Source organism: Myotis brandtii, unplaced genomic scaffold (genome assembly GCF_000412655.1).
Source record: "Myotis brandtii unplaced genomic scaffold, ASM41265v1 scaffold1704, whole genome shotgun sequence".
In the NCBI taxonomy this organism is placed as follows: Eukaryota; Metazoa; Chordata; class Mammalia; order Chiroptera; family Vespertilionidae; genus Myotis; species Myotis brandtii.
Genome location: NW_005356277.1, coordinates 183,131 through 197,871, shown reverse-complemented (window position 1 = coordinate 197,871; position 14,741 = coordinate 183,131). Strand labels below are relative to the sequence as shown.

Here is a 14,741-nt window from a genome sequence, read left to right as displayed (position 1 = left end):
AAATAAAAACCAAAGGGTACAGGTGCCAAATAAATCCAGAATCTAGCACGGCAAATTCTGTTAAATCTTAAGGCTTGAGATTAATCCTCTTTTGCTCAATGTTTCATTCTCTAGGCCCACCAGGGTGTTGTCCCTGCATTTTAGGCCCGTGTCTCTTCAATAGGTATTGACAGCCTGTTCCACAGAAATCAAGGGAGTGACCCCACCTTTTGAAACCAAAGAGGAAAGAGCTCTGTCCCCCAAAGGCCCTTGGTCACCTTGGAAGCACTGCTGATCTCTGAACCACCTTTGGGATCATTCCTCTTTTTGCTTGAAGGTTAACACATGTTCTCAGCTTAGTAGCTCTATTGGCCAGTCCTGTAGCCTCCCCAAAGTCCTTCATTCTGTCCCAATTGATATGAACTGACAACTTTTTGCTGTATACAATTCTCAAAAAACTTGTTGGTTTCAATGCAATTAACAGTGGTCCAAGTCATTGGCCAAGGGGGTTATCTACAGATGTTCTCTGGATAACCCAGTCTTTATTCCTGGCTTCTGCGAAAATGGATAATGGATCCACGAGTCACACCCATAATCTATTCAGCAACTGGTTGTCCAGCCACACTCTTGATGCTGTTTACAGAAGACACATTAAAAAAATGCAATATGGATATACTGAGAATTTCCCAAATCTTCAAGTTCTACTTTCATTTTGTTTAGCAGTTTCTTCTCAATTTATCTCTCTCACATTTTACTACAGGCAGCAAGAAGAAACCAGGCTGTGCCTTCGCAGTTTCTTCTCAATTTATCTCTCTCACATTTTACTATAGGCAAGAAGAAACCAGGCTGTGCCTTAAACACTTAGAAATCCCCTCAGCTAAATATCTAAGTTCATCACTTACAAATTCCACTTTCCACAAAAATACAATTCAGCCAAGTTCTTTGCTACTTTATAACAGGAATCACCGTTCTCCCAGTCTCCAATAGCATTTCCTTTGTTTCCATTTGAGACCTCACCAGAGCACCTTTAATGTTTATATTCTACCAACATTCTATTCCTCTCTATCTAAAATCAATAGAATATAAACACAATTTTATCTAGAAACAGCAACCCATAGACTCTGGCTACAGAATACATAGAAATGTATCTATATGTATGCCACATATAAACAATAATATCTGTATGGTTTTGTCCTACATTTGTAATTTTCTCTGTGTAAATTCTTATCCTTGTCACTTTTCCTTGGGCTTCTGTTTTTCTAAATTGAAACCTCAGAGGATTAAATCCCAGGTCTAAAATCAATAGAATATAAACACAATTTTATCTAGAAACAGCAACCCATAGACTCTGGCTACAGAATATACAGAAATGTATCTATATGTATGCCACATATAAACAATAATATCTGTATGGTTTTGACCTACATTTGTAATTTTCTCTGTGTAAATTCTTATCCATGTCACTTTTCCTTGGGCTTCTGTTTTTTCTAAATTACAGTCTAGGAGTTTTGTGAGCAACCTCAGAGGATTAAATCCCAGGACACCATTATAGTAGAACACGTGAGTTACCTGCTTCAAAAACACAATGGCGAGGCAGAGATAGAATAGACAATAAAAAGCAAAGGGTACAGGTGCCAAATAAATCCAGAACCTAGCACAGCAAATTCCGTTAGATCACTGAGTTAACTCTGTTTTTCAGCTGTCATAAACAGCTGAAGGCTTAATATAAAACTACTTTCCTTGGACTGTACAAAGAAGGGGAGATAGAGCGTTGCTGCTCGATATTTTACTTGTGTCTCTATTTTTATTGAAGAGTGAAGCATCAAAGGTGAATTTCCTTTTGATTTGTGAATGTTTTACTCAAAGGGAATAGAGATGCTCAATGTTTCATTCTCTAGGCCCACCAGGGTGTTGTTCCTGCATTTTAGGCCCATGTCTCTTCAATAGGTATTGACAGCCAGTTCCACTGAAATCAAGGAAGTGACCCCACCTTTTGAAACCAAAGAGGAAGGAGCTCTGTCCTTGATCAAAGGTGGCTGAGAATAACTGGGCTTGATATGCTATGCATCATGCAGTCCATTTTCTGAATCTAATGGGTGAGGGGGAACCTTGCTACATCTAAAATCTATGTACAAAATTACTACATAGTTGGTAGATAAAGTATAATTTATACATCTGCTTTGAGTTATAGAGAATGAAATGAACGTTGGAAACATGATGAAAATATGAGGTGAAAAATGGTATAATACAGAGAGTTTATTTATGGAGATGAACCCAAGGTAGGCAACAGGGTGCCTAGTAGGCTTATTCTTGGCCAACATCCTGCCACTGAGCAACAGCTGTTACCTGGATGTTTCAGTTCTTAAAAATTACAAATACATCTCTTACCCCTCTCTCTTTCTCTGTCATCTAATCTCAGAATGAATATATTTTATATGTCCATATTGATATATATCCCATAAATATTAAGCTATAATTAAAAAGGATAACAATAATAGCCTGTTCTACTTTATCCTGATGTTCATCCACTCTGCCTCCAGATAAAGTAAGTTCTGGTCAGGTTCTGTAGCCAGGTTCTGTCCAGGATCTTTTGCCATGTTCTCTTGCTAGGTTCTCTCACTAGGTTCTGTCTCTAGGTTCTGTCTCTAGTCTGTTCTACTTTATCCTGATGTTCATCCACTCTGTCTCAAGTTGGAGACCCAGATAAAGGGCCTTTATTTCATTATTTGAGTTTATGAGTTCCCTGTTCCTTCTCCATTGTTTTGAAGCCATTGCAAAGTGCCCTTCTCTATTTCCTTTAAATAATTACAGAAAGTAATTCTCTCTCAAATTAGATTTTATTATTCCAGGTCGTATTGCTAAAAAATGCTGTCTCTAGGTTTATAACCACCTGAAGCCTTCTAGGTTATCTCTACCCACATTTCCACTGCCTTAACCAGGCAGAAGGAATGAACACAGTAATAACTAGCTCTATACGGTGGTAAAATTCACAGGTTTCCTCAGAGAAACTGATGTGGAGTAAAGAGTGAGTGAAGAATCTTTCAAGCAGAACTAGAATCCATCACAATCACAACTCACTAAAATTGCCTGCTATGAGATAGGATGGTCTTAGGAAAATAGAGACATCAAAGAAAATACACAGAGATGTATTGTTCATCTTTCTTCCTGGGCTCTTGAGGTGCATGATCAGCCTGCGTTTGCTCCTGGGCAGGCATTCCCAGAGTGTCTGCACTTTGGTTTGTGATAATGTACATCTTATTTTCTGTTTGTATTTCAGACAGGATATTAGGCTTGATCCTGGATTTTCTCTATGCCAACAGATGATGAATGAATCATTAGAGAACTTCTGCATTCTCTAATTATGGAGGTATCTTGCACATCTGTGCCTATAAATTTAATTTCTCGTATGATTGTTTTCTTAACATTACGTCTGCATTGCCATGTGTGTATCCTTGATTTTTCATGTGTCTCTCTTCAGACAGGGGCTTCACAGAAGGTGTGGGGCACGATAAATTATTACATACTTAATATCAAGTTCTATGTCTTATAACTCTGCCATGGGCTTGCTGATAAGCCTTATATGTGAAAAAAAAAAGGATTAAATCTGTATAAGTGCTTTGAAAATGACCCATTCAAGTGAGCGTGGCTTGATTTAGAATTTTAAAAAATGCATGACTAGGCCCTTACAAATAGCAAATCTTTTCATTTTCACTTTATATACTAAAGAAACTAAGCTAATCATTTTCATAAGTATCTCTCCTTCCAACTGCTTTTTTCCCCCTCCTAGGAGTGAGAGCTTACCGCCCTCTGTCATTTGGAAGGATGTTTTATCACAACAGGAGCCTTTTTCACCCAGCCACATTTTTCCTCATTGGAATCCCAGGTCTGGAAGAGGTCCATGCCTGGATCTCCTTGCCTTTCTGCTCTGTTTACCTGGTGGCTTTAGTGGGCAATGCCACAATTCTGCTGGTCATCAAGACCAAGCAGACCTTCCGGGAGCCTATGTTCTACTTTCTGGCCATCCTTTCAACAGTTGATTTGGCCCTTTCTACAACCTCTGTGCCCCGAATGCTGGGTATCTTCTGGTTTGATGCACACGAGATTAACTTTGGAGCATGTGTGGTCCAGATGTTTTTGATTCATGCCTTCACTGGCATGGAGGCCGAGGTCCTGATGGTCATGGCCTTTGACCGTTATGTGGCAATCTGTGCTCCACTCCACTACACCACCATCTTAACAGCCCGGGTGCTGGTGGGCATGGGTTTATACATTGTAATTCATCCAGTCCTACTCACACTTCCCATGATCTATCTCATCTACCGCCTGCCCTTTTGTCAGGCTCGAATAATAGCTCATTCCTACTGTGAGCACATGGGCATTGCAAAGTTGTCTTGTGGAAACATCCGTATCAATGCTATCTATGGGCTCTTTGTAGTCTCTCTCTTCCTTATGAACCTGGTTCTAATTGGCGTTTCCTACATTTACATTCTCCGTGCTGTCTTTCGCCTCCCATCGCAGGATGCACGGCTAAAAGCACTAAGCACATGTGGATCCCATGTTGCAGTCCTCTGTGTTTTCTATATTCCCTCAGTCTTTTCTTTCCTCACGCACCGATTTGGACACAACATACCGCAGTATATCCACATTATTGTTGCCAACCTCTACTTGGTTATTCCACCCTCACTCAACCCCATCATTTATGGTGTGAGGACCAAACAGATACGAGAGCAAGTGCTCCATGTCTTTATGAAAAAATAGGGACTTCTACCTCCTTTGTTTAGCAAGCATTTTGATCCAGCAAGCAAAATTGGTGTGTTCTTCTCAGAAAGACATTTCTCTGCCTAAAGTTAGTTCTGCTAAATTACATTCCAGGGAATTTGATCTGGCTCCTTACTAAGTCTATCGTATGAAAAATCATCATATTTAAATTTCAAGGACCAATTCCCATTGTGGAAGCAAGAAGTGTTTGTATTATTTCACTTTGAGTGAAAGTGAATAGTCCAAGCAATGACCATGTCATCATTACATTTGTTAACATTGCTTTCCCCCCTCAAGTTGTTGTATATTGTCCCTTAGTTTAAAAAAAGACAAGGAAACATATAACAAATACATTTCTTCTCACAACACAGACATAAAAGTATTACTATAATTTATTTATCTTATATGTTATTTTTAATTAAACACATGAGACATCTGAGTTGAAAGACCTATGACTATTACCCCAGTCTGGGTCCACTATTTTTCTTATCCTCAGAGACTAGAATGACTACCACAGGCTTTTTTTTTTTTTTTTGTCAGTCTTAGAGTCTGAATTTATCATTTCAAATGCAAACATTTTGGTGGGAAAGTGGATTGGAATTGTAAAATTTAATGAATGTAAAGGGTAATTCACTGTGTATCATTCCATAGCTAATTGTTTTATTAAATATTAAGTTTAGAGATCCATCTATCCTGATACATTTGGGATATAGTTATTTTCTTTTAAAATGTAACAAAATCTTTCATTTGCATTTTATTTGTCTTATCTTTTGATATGTATAAGAATTTGGTATTTTTAATTTAGGATTAATGTTGTGACATCTTTATGAATAGCATTTGTGCATATTTGAAAAATTTCTGAAGATTCTACAATTAGTGGTAGAATTGTTAGGTACTAAGTTACTGATTAAATAAGTCATGTTCTTGCTTTTTTGTGTGTTTCATGCTTACTGTAATTTCCAAATTTTCTGCCCAGTTTTTTAAGTCTCATTGCATGTGTTTTTGAGTACACTTAACATATTAACATTTTCTTATAAAGTTTTTATATTTAATATTTTGTATTCACATAATAGATTAAAATTTTAAAGGAAATTACACTGATTATTGTACTTAATGCACACCCTTCTATCTCTTTTATATGTAGGGTTTCTGCATAGTTTTATTATACGTCAACACCTCAACATCTATTTTATTATTATTGTGTGTGTGTGTGTTTGAGCATATATGTGTTAATTTTTACATTTAATTCTAATATAACTGCAATTTATTTTTATGTAAAGTGTAAGAAAATTAAATACTTTTGTTTCTATTTTTAATATGTTTTATAGTATAATTGGCTTAATAATTAAGCACTTCAGAACCGTTTTTTATTTTTTCTTAACATCAAATTTGATTATGTACAAGAGTCAGTTTTTTACTAATATAGTCAGCTTACCTGTTTATTCTTCTACCAGTATCATGGTGTTTTGATCAAATACATTTTAATAACTTTTAGAGCTGATTATCCTATAATTTTCTCATTCTCCTTTTGTTCTTTATAATAATTTACGGGAAAAAAATGTTGTCTTTTTGCTATAGTTAAAAATATCCAAATGGAGTTTTGAGTTTATTCCTTGGTTCATTTACTATCAATCAATTAAATGATACATGTATTTCTTTTTTATTTTATTTTAAAATTTTTTATTGATTAAGTTATTATATATTCACCCCACTCATGCCCTCACTCCCTTGTTGTCTGTGTCCATTGGTTAGGCCTATATGCTTGCATATAAGTCCTTTGGTTGATCTCTCCCCCTTACCCCCATCTTCCCCTACCTTCCCTCTGAGGTTTGACGGTCTGATCGATGCTTCTTTGTCTCTGGATCTGTTTTTGTTCATCAGTTTATGTTGTTCATTATATTCCATAAATGAGTGATAAAATATTCACTGAGAATTAATTTTGCCCCTCACTTGGATAAGCACGAATGATAAAATGTCCCTTGGTGAAATGTCCCAGCACTCTGTTTCTTAGATTCTCTTCCCTCTACATGTCCAGTGTAGAGTGGGCACATGAAAAGTATACATAAGCTGTGGGAGCAAATGTCAAACAGCAGCCATTGTTTTCTGTAGTTTAGGAGCTTTGTTTATGGCAGGGATAAATCAACACAGTAAAACTAGAAGTCTCCTGATTTTTCTCTGAAGTAACTACAGTTATTTGCCAAAATAAATGTTAACTGATGAAAGAAAAATACCCAGACTTTTGAGATTTGTTAGATAAAACTTCTGAGATGAAGCAAACTAGATATTCAAAAAGCACAATTCCATATTTCTCTTCAGTTAGAATAGGTCTTATGAAAGCCAGATGAAAATTGGTGTTTTGGGTAAAAGTATGCCTCACAAAAGTTCTGATGGTTTTGCACAAGAAATTGTATGAGCATTTTCCCAGTTCCTAACAGTAAATGACTCTAATATCTACATTAAATTCATCCATTTTCCCTCTACACAAGAAAAAAAATTACTTTTGTGGTAGGTGTTTGCTAGACTCCATACTTCCCCTGGAGCAGATAAACAGAGCCTCTGAAACTAAACTTGAGTGCAGTAATGAAATGAATAGCATGAATAAACTTAAAAATCACTACTTTCTTATTTTTAATTTAACTAAAACAAAGTTCCACAAACCTATTATAAAGGGCAAGGTAGAAATAATTTTAAGCTTTGCAAGCCATATGATATTTGTTGGCATTATTAAATTCTGCTGCTCTAATGTAAAAAACACAATTATATTAAATAAAACAAATGATTGTGTCTGTGTTCCAGTAAAACCTTTGCAAAATGGTCATTGAATCTCTAGTTATAATTTCCAAATAATGGAAACAACCCAGATATACTTCAAGGAGTGAGTGGCTAAATAAAAATGGCAGTATATTCATCCTGAGGAATACCATAAGTCATCAGTCAAAATGAACTATTGATAGACAACAACTTGAATAAATGTCCAGATAACTTACATTGAGTGAAAAAGCAGTTCCCCAAAGATTTCATATTATACTAGAGGCCTGGTGCACAGATTTATGCACCAGTGGCGTCCCTCGGCCTGGCCTGCAGGAATTGGGCCAAAACTGGCTCTCTGACATGCCTTGAGGGGTCCCGGATTGCGAAAGGGCGCTTCTCGGGTGATGCATCCCAGAATCGGGCTCCTTCCTCTCTGGTTCTGGGTGTGTCACTTGAGCTGCCAAGTCACCGCAGCTCTGTCAATACGTGTCATAGCTACTGGTTGGAGTGTCTGCCCCCTAGTCCTCATTGCACGTCATAGCTACTGGTTGGATGGTCGCTTAGGCTTTTATATATGTAGATAATTCCATTTACATAAAAGTGTTTAAATGATAAAATTATTGAAATGAACAATAGATTAGTGGTTACCAGGATATAAAGTCAAGGGAGTCATGTGGGAATGATAAGAAAGCCTATAAAAGGATAATTTTGGAGATCCTTATGCTGATGGAAACAAAGAGATGGACATTGCTATAAATAAGAAATGTTTGGATCTGCAGTTGTTTTACTACTTCTTAAGTTATTCTGTGTCTATTTGGGTTTTAGGTTTGTATGAAATTGTCGATAAGTGTTTGTTGAATGATTTTTGTGAGGATGCCTACTGATTTTAGAGGTGACTTCTTGAATTTGAATTCATGTGAAAATTATTAAATCAAACCTACTTAAGTACTTGACATGTATCATTATATGTGTATTGTTTTTATTTTTGTGTTTATATCAGTGTAGCTATGTTTAGTTTCCCACATCTATCTTTCTCAGCCTTAATAATTTGTAAGGTTCCTTGACATCCTCAATTTGGGAAAGTATCACATTTTATATATGCTCATTAACAAGTACTAAAACATAAATTATATTAGTTCATAACTACAAATAAGGTTATATTATTTTTCAGCATTGACTATGTTATTAATCATCATAAAAGATCTGTTCCTTGGGTTCAAATTGTTTGTGTCAGGAATTTTTCTTTTCATTTAATAATAGATAAACACAGATCAGAAACAATACCTCTCTGCTTGCACTCTTGCACTTTGCTAAAATACCAACTAATATTAAAATGTATTTATATGCTTTTTCCCCCTGTCCAGGTATTATTCAAATTTTCTCCTATTCCAGCCAAATTCAGAATGCCCCATGAAAATATAACCAAGTTCCATCCATCAACATATTTTTTTAGGCATCCTAGAGAATGCTCATGCCTATATTTCCTTGCCCTTCTGTTGTGTTTACATTGTGACTCAAATTTGTAATACATCAATTTTTATAGCTATATGAACAGAGAACACCTTGAATTCAATATTCTTTCTGGACATTCCATCAGTTTTTTCTGGTCCTCTTCACATTCTTCACACCACATATGTTGACTAACCTCTGGTTTAATGCTCATTAGATTGGCTTTGCAGCCTGTGTAGCCCTGATGTTTCTCATACACATTTTACAGGAATGGAATCTCTTATCCCCCTATCAATGGCCTTTGACTGCTATGACAGCCTGGGTGCTGTCAGGAATTGGACTGGCTGTTGCATTGAGTGCAGTCATGCTCACATTGCCCATGGCCTACCTAATCCACCATTTGCCCTTTTGTGATGCCTGCATGATTGCCCACACAACTGTGGGCACATGGGCATTGCCAAGTTGGCTTGTGCCAATATCCAAGTCAATGCCATCTAGAATTTTTTCATTGCTCCCTTCCTTGTCCTCATCCTGGTTCTGGTTGGAATCTTTTATGGTTACAAAGGCAGTTCTATATTCTGCCTCAAATCCCAAAGTGCCCACACAAGCCACTGAGCACTTGTGGCTCCCATACTGCAGTCATGTTTGTGATTTACACATCCTCTCTTTCCCCCTTCATTTGTTACAAATGTGCTGTACTCATGAAAGTTGTTAATAATAGGGGAAACAGTGCAGGATGCATGGGAACTTTGTACTCTCTTCCAATTATTCTGTAGATCTAAAATTCAAGAAAAAAAGTTTAGCCCTGACCGGTTTGGCTCAGTGGATAGAGCGTCGGCCTGCGGACTGAAGGGTCCCGGGTTCGATTCCGGTCAAGGGCATGTACCTTGGTTGCGGCCACATCCCCAGTAGGGAGTGTGCAGGAGGCAGCTGAATTGATGTTTCTCTCTCATCGATGATTCTAACTCTCTATCCCTCTCCCTTCCTCTCTGTAAAAAATCAATAAAATATATATTTTAAAAAAAAGGAAAAAAAAGTTTATCAAAAAAGTAAAAAAAAAAAAAGAAAAATCACAGGATTTAGAAATTTCAGATTCTTTTGATGATGAACATGGAATTTGGTCAACACTGTCTTAGATTAACTAAAATTGCTGTATAACATATTAGAAATTAAAATAATATTTGAAGGAATCACAGAGTTCTCAAGACTGTCAAGGTATTACAAGAACAAGGTAAAAGAGGAAACAGGACCTAAAAGGATAGCTTGACATTTGTGGTCACTTTTTCTCTAAAAGCACCAACTGGCTCTTGCATTAAATAGCTAAGAAGATGAGTCACATTTGTTTTTCCACTTGGGCAATATTTTACTGCAGTTTGGAATTTAGGGTACATTAACATGGACCTAGTTAATGCCAAGCAGTGATTTCTATTTCTTTATGAGCTTTTTATGTGCAATAAAGTAAAAAAAAGAATAAGATACTAATAAAATCTAAAGATAGTAGTAGTTATATTTTATGAAAAAACAAGAAATGAGCCCATAACACACTTGAATTTGAATGCATGTTTTAATATTTGTGTTAAACCATGAGTGCACTACTTTTTATTTATGTTATTTCCTTGTTTAAAATATTTTCATAATGAGAATTATTAAATATAAACATAAATAAGTCTGAAGTTATTTATAAATTAGGTACTGAAAATTATGGAAGCTCTGCTATGCTAAATGGAGAAGGCAACAGAGAATTACTTGGTGGGATTTAAACTGCATTTGGTAGGTCAAGTATGTTTTTGATTCTGTGAAAAAAACAATAGGGAATTATTTTGACATAAAATAAATGGGCATTATCCACAAAGTTAGTGGTATTTCCTGATTATTATTAACATTTATTAAATACTTACTTTGTGAATTACATACTACCAGGAAAACTATATGTTATCCCTCATTTAAGCTTTACATACACCACTTGAGGTATATACTATTTCTGCATAAGAATATTAGATTTTAATGAGATTAAGTGTCTTGCTCAACATAACTCAGGTAGTAAGTGGATGAGCCATCCTGGGGATTACAAGCTACTGCTTTGGGGCTCAATCACATTAGTATACTTGCTTTGAGATGGTTAAGAGTTCTGGTTTGTGTAATGGCCTATATCCTAGGCAAGGAGTGTAATCAGTTCACATAGGCTCAGGTCACATCACTGATTCTGAATAGTTTACCTCATTATCGCTAGAGGAGGGCAGACACCCTGGGGGATGACCTCTGGGCTCTCCTGTCCGTCACAAATATGGCTCTAGGGAATTCACGAGTCTTTCCCTTGGGGAGCATCATGTAAACCATAAAAAGTCCATTCTCTATTTGGGTTCACAGGCTCAGAATCACCTGTTACACAGCTTGGTAAGTCTACTACCTATTTTTCCAGCCCATAGATAGGATGACAGAGAGCAGGGAAGAAAGGAAAAAAATATAGGAGTATCATAAAGCTGTAGAGCAGAACTGAGATTGGGTTCATAACATGAAGGAAGTTCTCTACTTACATATAATTGCCAAAATATCACTGGTAACTCTTGTTTGCATTTTTATCTTTTCAATCATTATAAGGTCAGATGTCTCAACTTGGGATGATTTATGTATTGTTTCCTATTAGGGTGAGGTGCAAAAATAAAATAAAATAAATTGTAAATGTGTTCTCTCACATCCCAAGTGTAGGGAAAATACAAGTTAAAGACATTAAAAAACAATAATAGAAATAATTTAGTGCATTTCTAAGCACTGCTTTTTGCAGTGAAGGTAAAAAAAATAAACCCATACTAAAAAAGAATGCTGTGCTGTATAAACAGATTACAGTGAACCCTAGAAAAAAAGGCAAACGTGCTCTGTCTCCAGGAGTCACACGATTTTGCTAACGTATTCCCATGTGTAGTGTTGGCTACCATCTATCTTTCAGGGTCCAGGTTTTTCAGCATCTACCGCCTTGGAGGAGCATGTTTTGGTGTATTGATAAGAAACAGCCTTTGGTTGTCACGTCTGTGATTTTTTGTTGCCCAACAGTAATAATACTTTTAGCCCTCTAACCTCTTACCACTCCATATTCTTGGCAGGAAGCACACCTTTTGAAGCATGAGGCACACGTAATGATGTGTTAAAATGAAGGGTCCATAAAATCACTTCTAACAGTACATAACATCTTACTTGTGGTCTCTTTCTTCCTTCCCCCCTTTTTCTATTTCCCAATTAAAACATTTCACAGAATAGCCAAGGCTTTCATACTTAAGCATCTAAACCAAACCTTCCTTTTGGGATGGAGCATCTTGCTGGGTATACCTGATTTTTAATTTCAGGCCAATATTTACACATTCCAACAAATCCTTTCATATCTACTTTGCCTTAACCATAATAGAATTATAAATCATCAAATACTAGATCAGAGGATATTTGCTCTACCTGACTTTCCACTGTAATGGGGGAGTGCTATAAAGAATCCCTTAAGATTTGGGATACTTTACTGGTTTCAAGTCGGTTGGTCATTATGAGATCTAGAATGTTCCTTATAGTCTAATGCACTTTTTTCTCTATTTCATCTTCTCCTTAATACTTTGGTTAATGGATTAGTATTTTTGAACCACTGGTCACTAACATGCATAAATGAGGGAATTAATATACTATTAACATTCTTTGTGCCATCTGAGTTTGCATGTAACCCACTTTGGAGATTAGTACATCAAAACCTCTGAAGATCATCATTCGAAGGTAATGAATTTAAACATACCCCCTCTGATGTGATTTCTCACAGTCTCTGGAGCTCCTTCAGCAATTTAAAAATACAATGACAAAGGAGAAACAATAACTTGTGCCTGTGTGTTATTGTGTTGTGTTTTTGGTTAGGATTTTTAATTCATCAGCAGGCATCAGTTGTCATTAGTACATATGGGGAAAACTCAGAAAGGGTTAATAAGCACAAAGGAATATGCTCCTGGTTAATAATCTGTTATGTGGGAAAAGAGCAGAGACAAGTTGACAAAGAGGATAATGAATGTGTGTGTGTGCCATGTTAGTGTGTGCATATAAAAGCCTATTTATTCATTCACACCTTATGCTTTAATTATGAGTGCATGTATACCCACATATGCATGTGTATATATATACACACATACATACATACATACATACATACCGGAGATACATAACTAAATGCATATAGTAAAAGATGACCTTCCATAGAATAAATATATAAATAAGTAAATGCATTATGAAACTATTTTAGAATAATAAAATTAAGTTTTCTATAATCAAATTCTAGTTTTAAAAGTTTTACTATGAGGATTTCAATTATCTGACAACAAAGCTATTGATGAGGTTATTGATAATGGGATAACAGGTAAGATATTTGCTTTTTTCCCCAGCATTATAAAGCATCATGGTAACAGAGTGGTACCTTCCAATATGAGTCAGCACACATCTGCAATGGACACATTCATAAGAAATCACAAGAGAGATGTCTCTTTCTAATGATACCCAGCTCCACCCCACCTCCTTCGTGCTGCTGGGAATCCCAGGACTAGAACACATCCACATCTGGATTGGCTTTCCCTTTTGTGCTGTGTATCTGATTGCACTCATAGGAAACTTCACCATCTTGTTTGTCATCCAGACTGAGCGCAGCCTCCACCAGCCCATGTTCTACTTTCTGGCTATGCTGGCTACCATTGACCTGGGTCTCTCCACAGCCACCATCCCTAAGATGCTGGGCATATTCTGGTTCAGCCTCAGGGAGATCATTTTTCATGCCTGCCTCACTCAGATGTTTTTCATTCACATCTTTACTGGCATGGAGTCAGTAGTCCTTCTTGCCATGGCTTATGACCGCTATGTAGCTATCTGTAACCCTCTCCATTATAGCACAATTCTTACTAACAAGACAGTATCCATTATTGGTTTTGGGGTAATTGGGAGATCTTTCCTCACTGTTTTCCCTTTTGTATTCCTCATCTTGCGATTGCCCTTCTGTGGACACCATGTCATCCCACACACATACTGTGAGCACATGGGTCTTGCTCGCCTGGCCTGTGCAAACATCAGGGTCAACATCATATATGGTTTGGGGACCATTGCTATCTTGGGACTTGACATCATAACCATTGCTCTCTCTTACATATACATTCTCCGTTCTGTTTTCCGTCTCCCCTCGCAAGAGGCGAGACTCAAGTCTCTCAGCACCTGTGGTTCTCATGTCTGTGTAATTTTGGCCTTTTATACCCCAGCTCTTTTCTCTTTCATGACACATCGCTTTGGCCAAAATGTTCCCCGATACATTCATATTCTTCTGGCCAATCTTTATGTAGTTATTCCACCAATGTTCAACCCGATCATTTATGGAGTTAGGACCAAGCAGATCCGTGAAAGAGTGTTCAGAATATTCATCCATCAATAAATAGTGGAGGAATCCCTCCAAGGTTTGTCCAGAGGCTTAAATATTAATATGTTCATCTAAGGAAAGAGGGGAGGCTTTGAAAATGGCAAATGACCACTTAATGGGAAGGAGGTTGATGTCTTTTTTGTGTGCATTTCACCCATTCAGGGAGTAGAAGCTTTTAATTTTAAATACCATAATTTGGATGAACAATGATTCTATATGATTATTTTGAAGAATAACATAAGACATGTTCATGATTCTCAGAAATCTAAATGGTCAAGTTACAGAAGACATTTTGCCACTTCCACTATGGGTAACAGGTATTCCTTCTCTCTCTCTCTCTCTTCTCCTTTACCTCCCTTGTTCTTCCTCCTATTTCTCTTTCTTTTGTTAT

General features: G+C 36.7%; 2 protein-coding genes across 2 annotated transcripts; both read left to right on the top strand.

Moving 5' to 3' along the window:
- The first annotated feature begins 3,801 nt into the window (after positions 1-3,801).
- On the top strand, positions 3,802-4,737 carry LOC102244897 (olfactory receptor 52J3). Its single transcript, XM_005863034.1, has one exon. The coding sequence runs from the start codon at positions 3,802-3,804 to the stop codon at positions 4,735-4,737; it is 936 nt and encodes a 311-aa protein (XP_005863096.1).
- An 8,692-nt stretch (positions 4,738-13,429) lies between these two features.
- LOC102251784 (olfactory receptor 52E2-like) lies at positions 13,430-14,365 on the top strand. Its single transcript, XM_014537052.1, has one exon. It carries the CDS (start codon positions 13,430-13,432, stop codon positions 14,363-14,365), a length of 936 nt encoding a protein of 311 aa, XP_014392538.1.
- Positions 14,366-14,741: the final 376 nt, after the last annotated feature.

Bases quoted from the DNA above. Each gene is read 5' to 3' on its own strand.
- LOC102251784 (XM_014537052.1), top strand. From the start codon at position 13,430: ATGTCTCTTTCTAATGATACCCAGCTCCACCCCACCTCCTTCGTGCTG.
- LOC102244897 (XM_005863034.1), top strand. From the start codon at position 3,802: ATGTTTTATCACAACAGGAGCCTTTTTCACCCAGCCACATTTTTCCTC.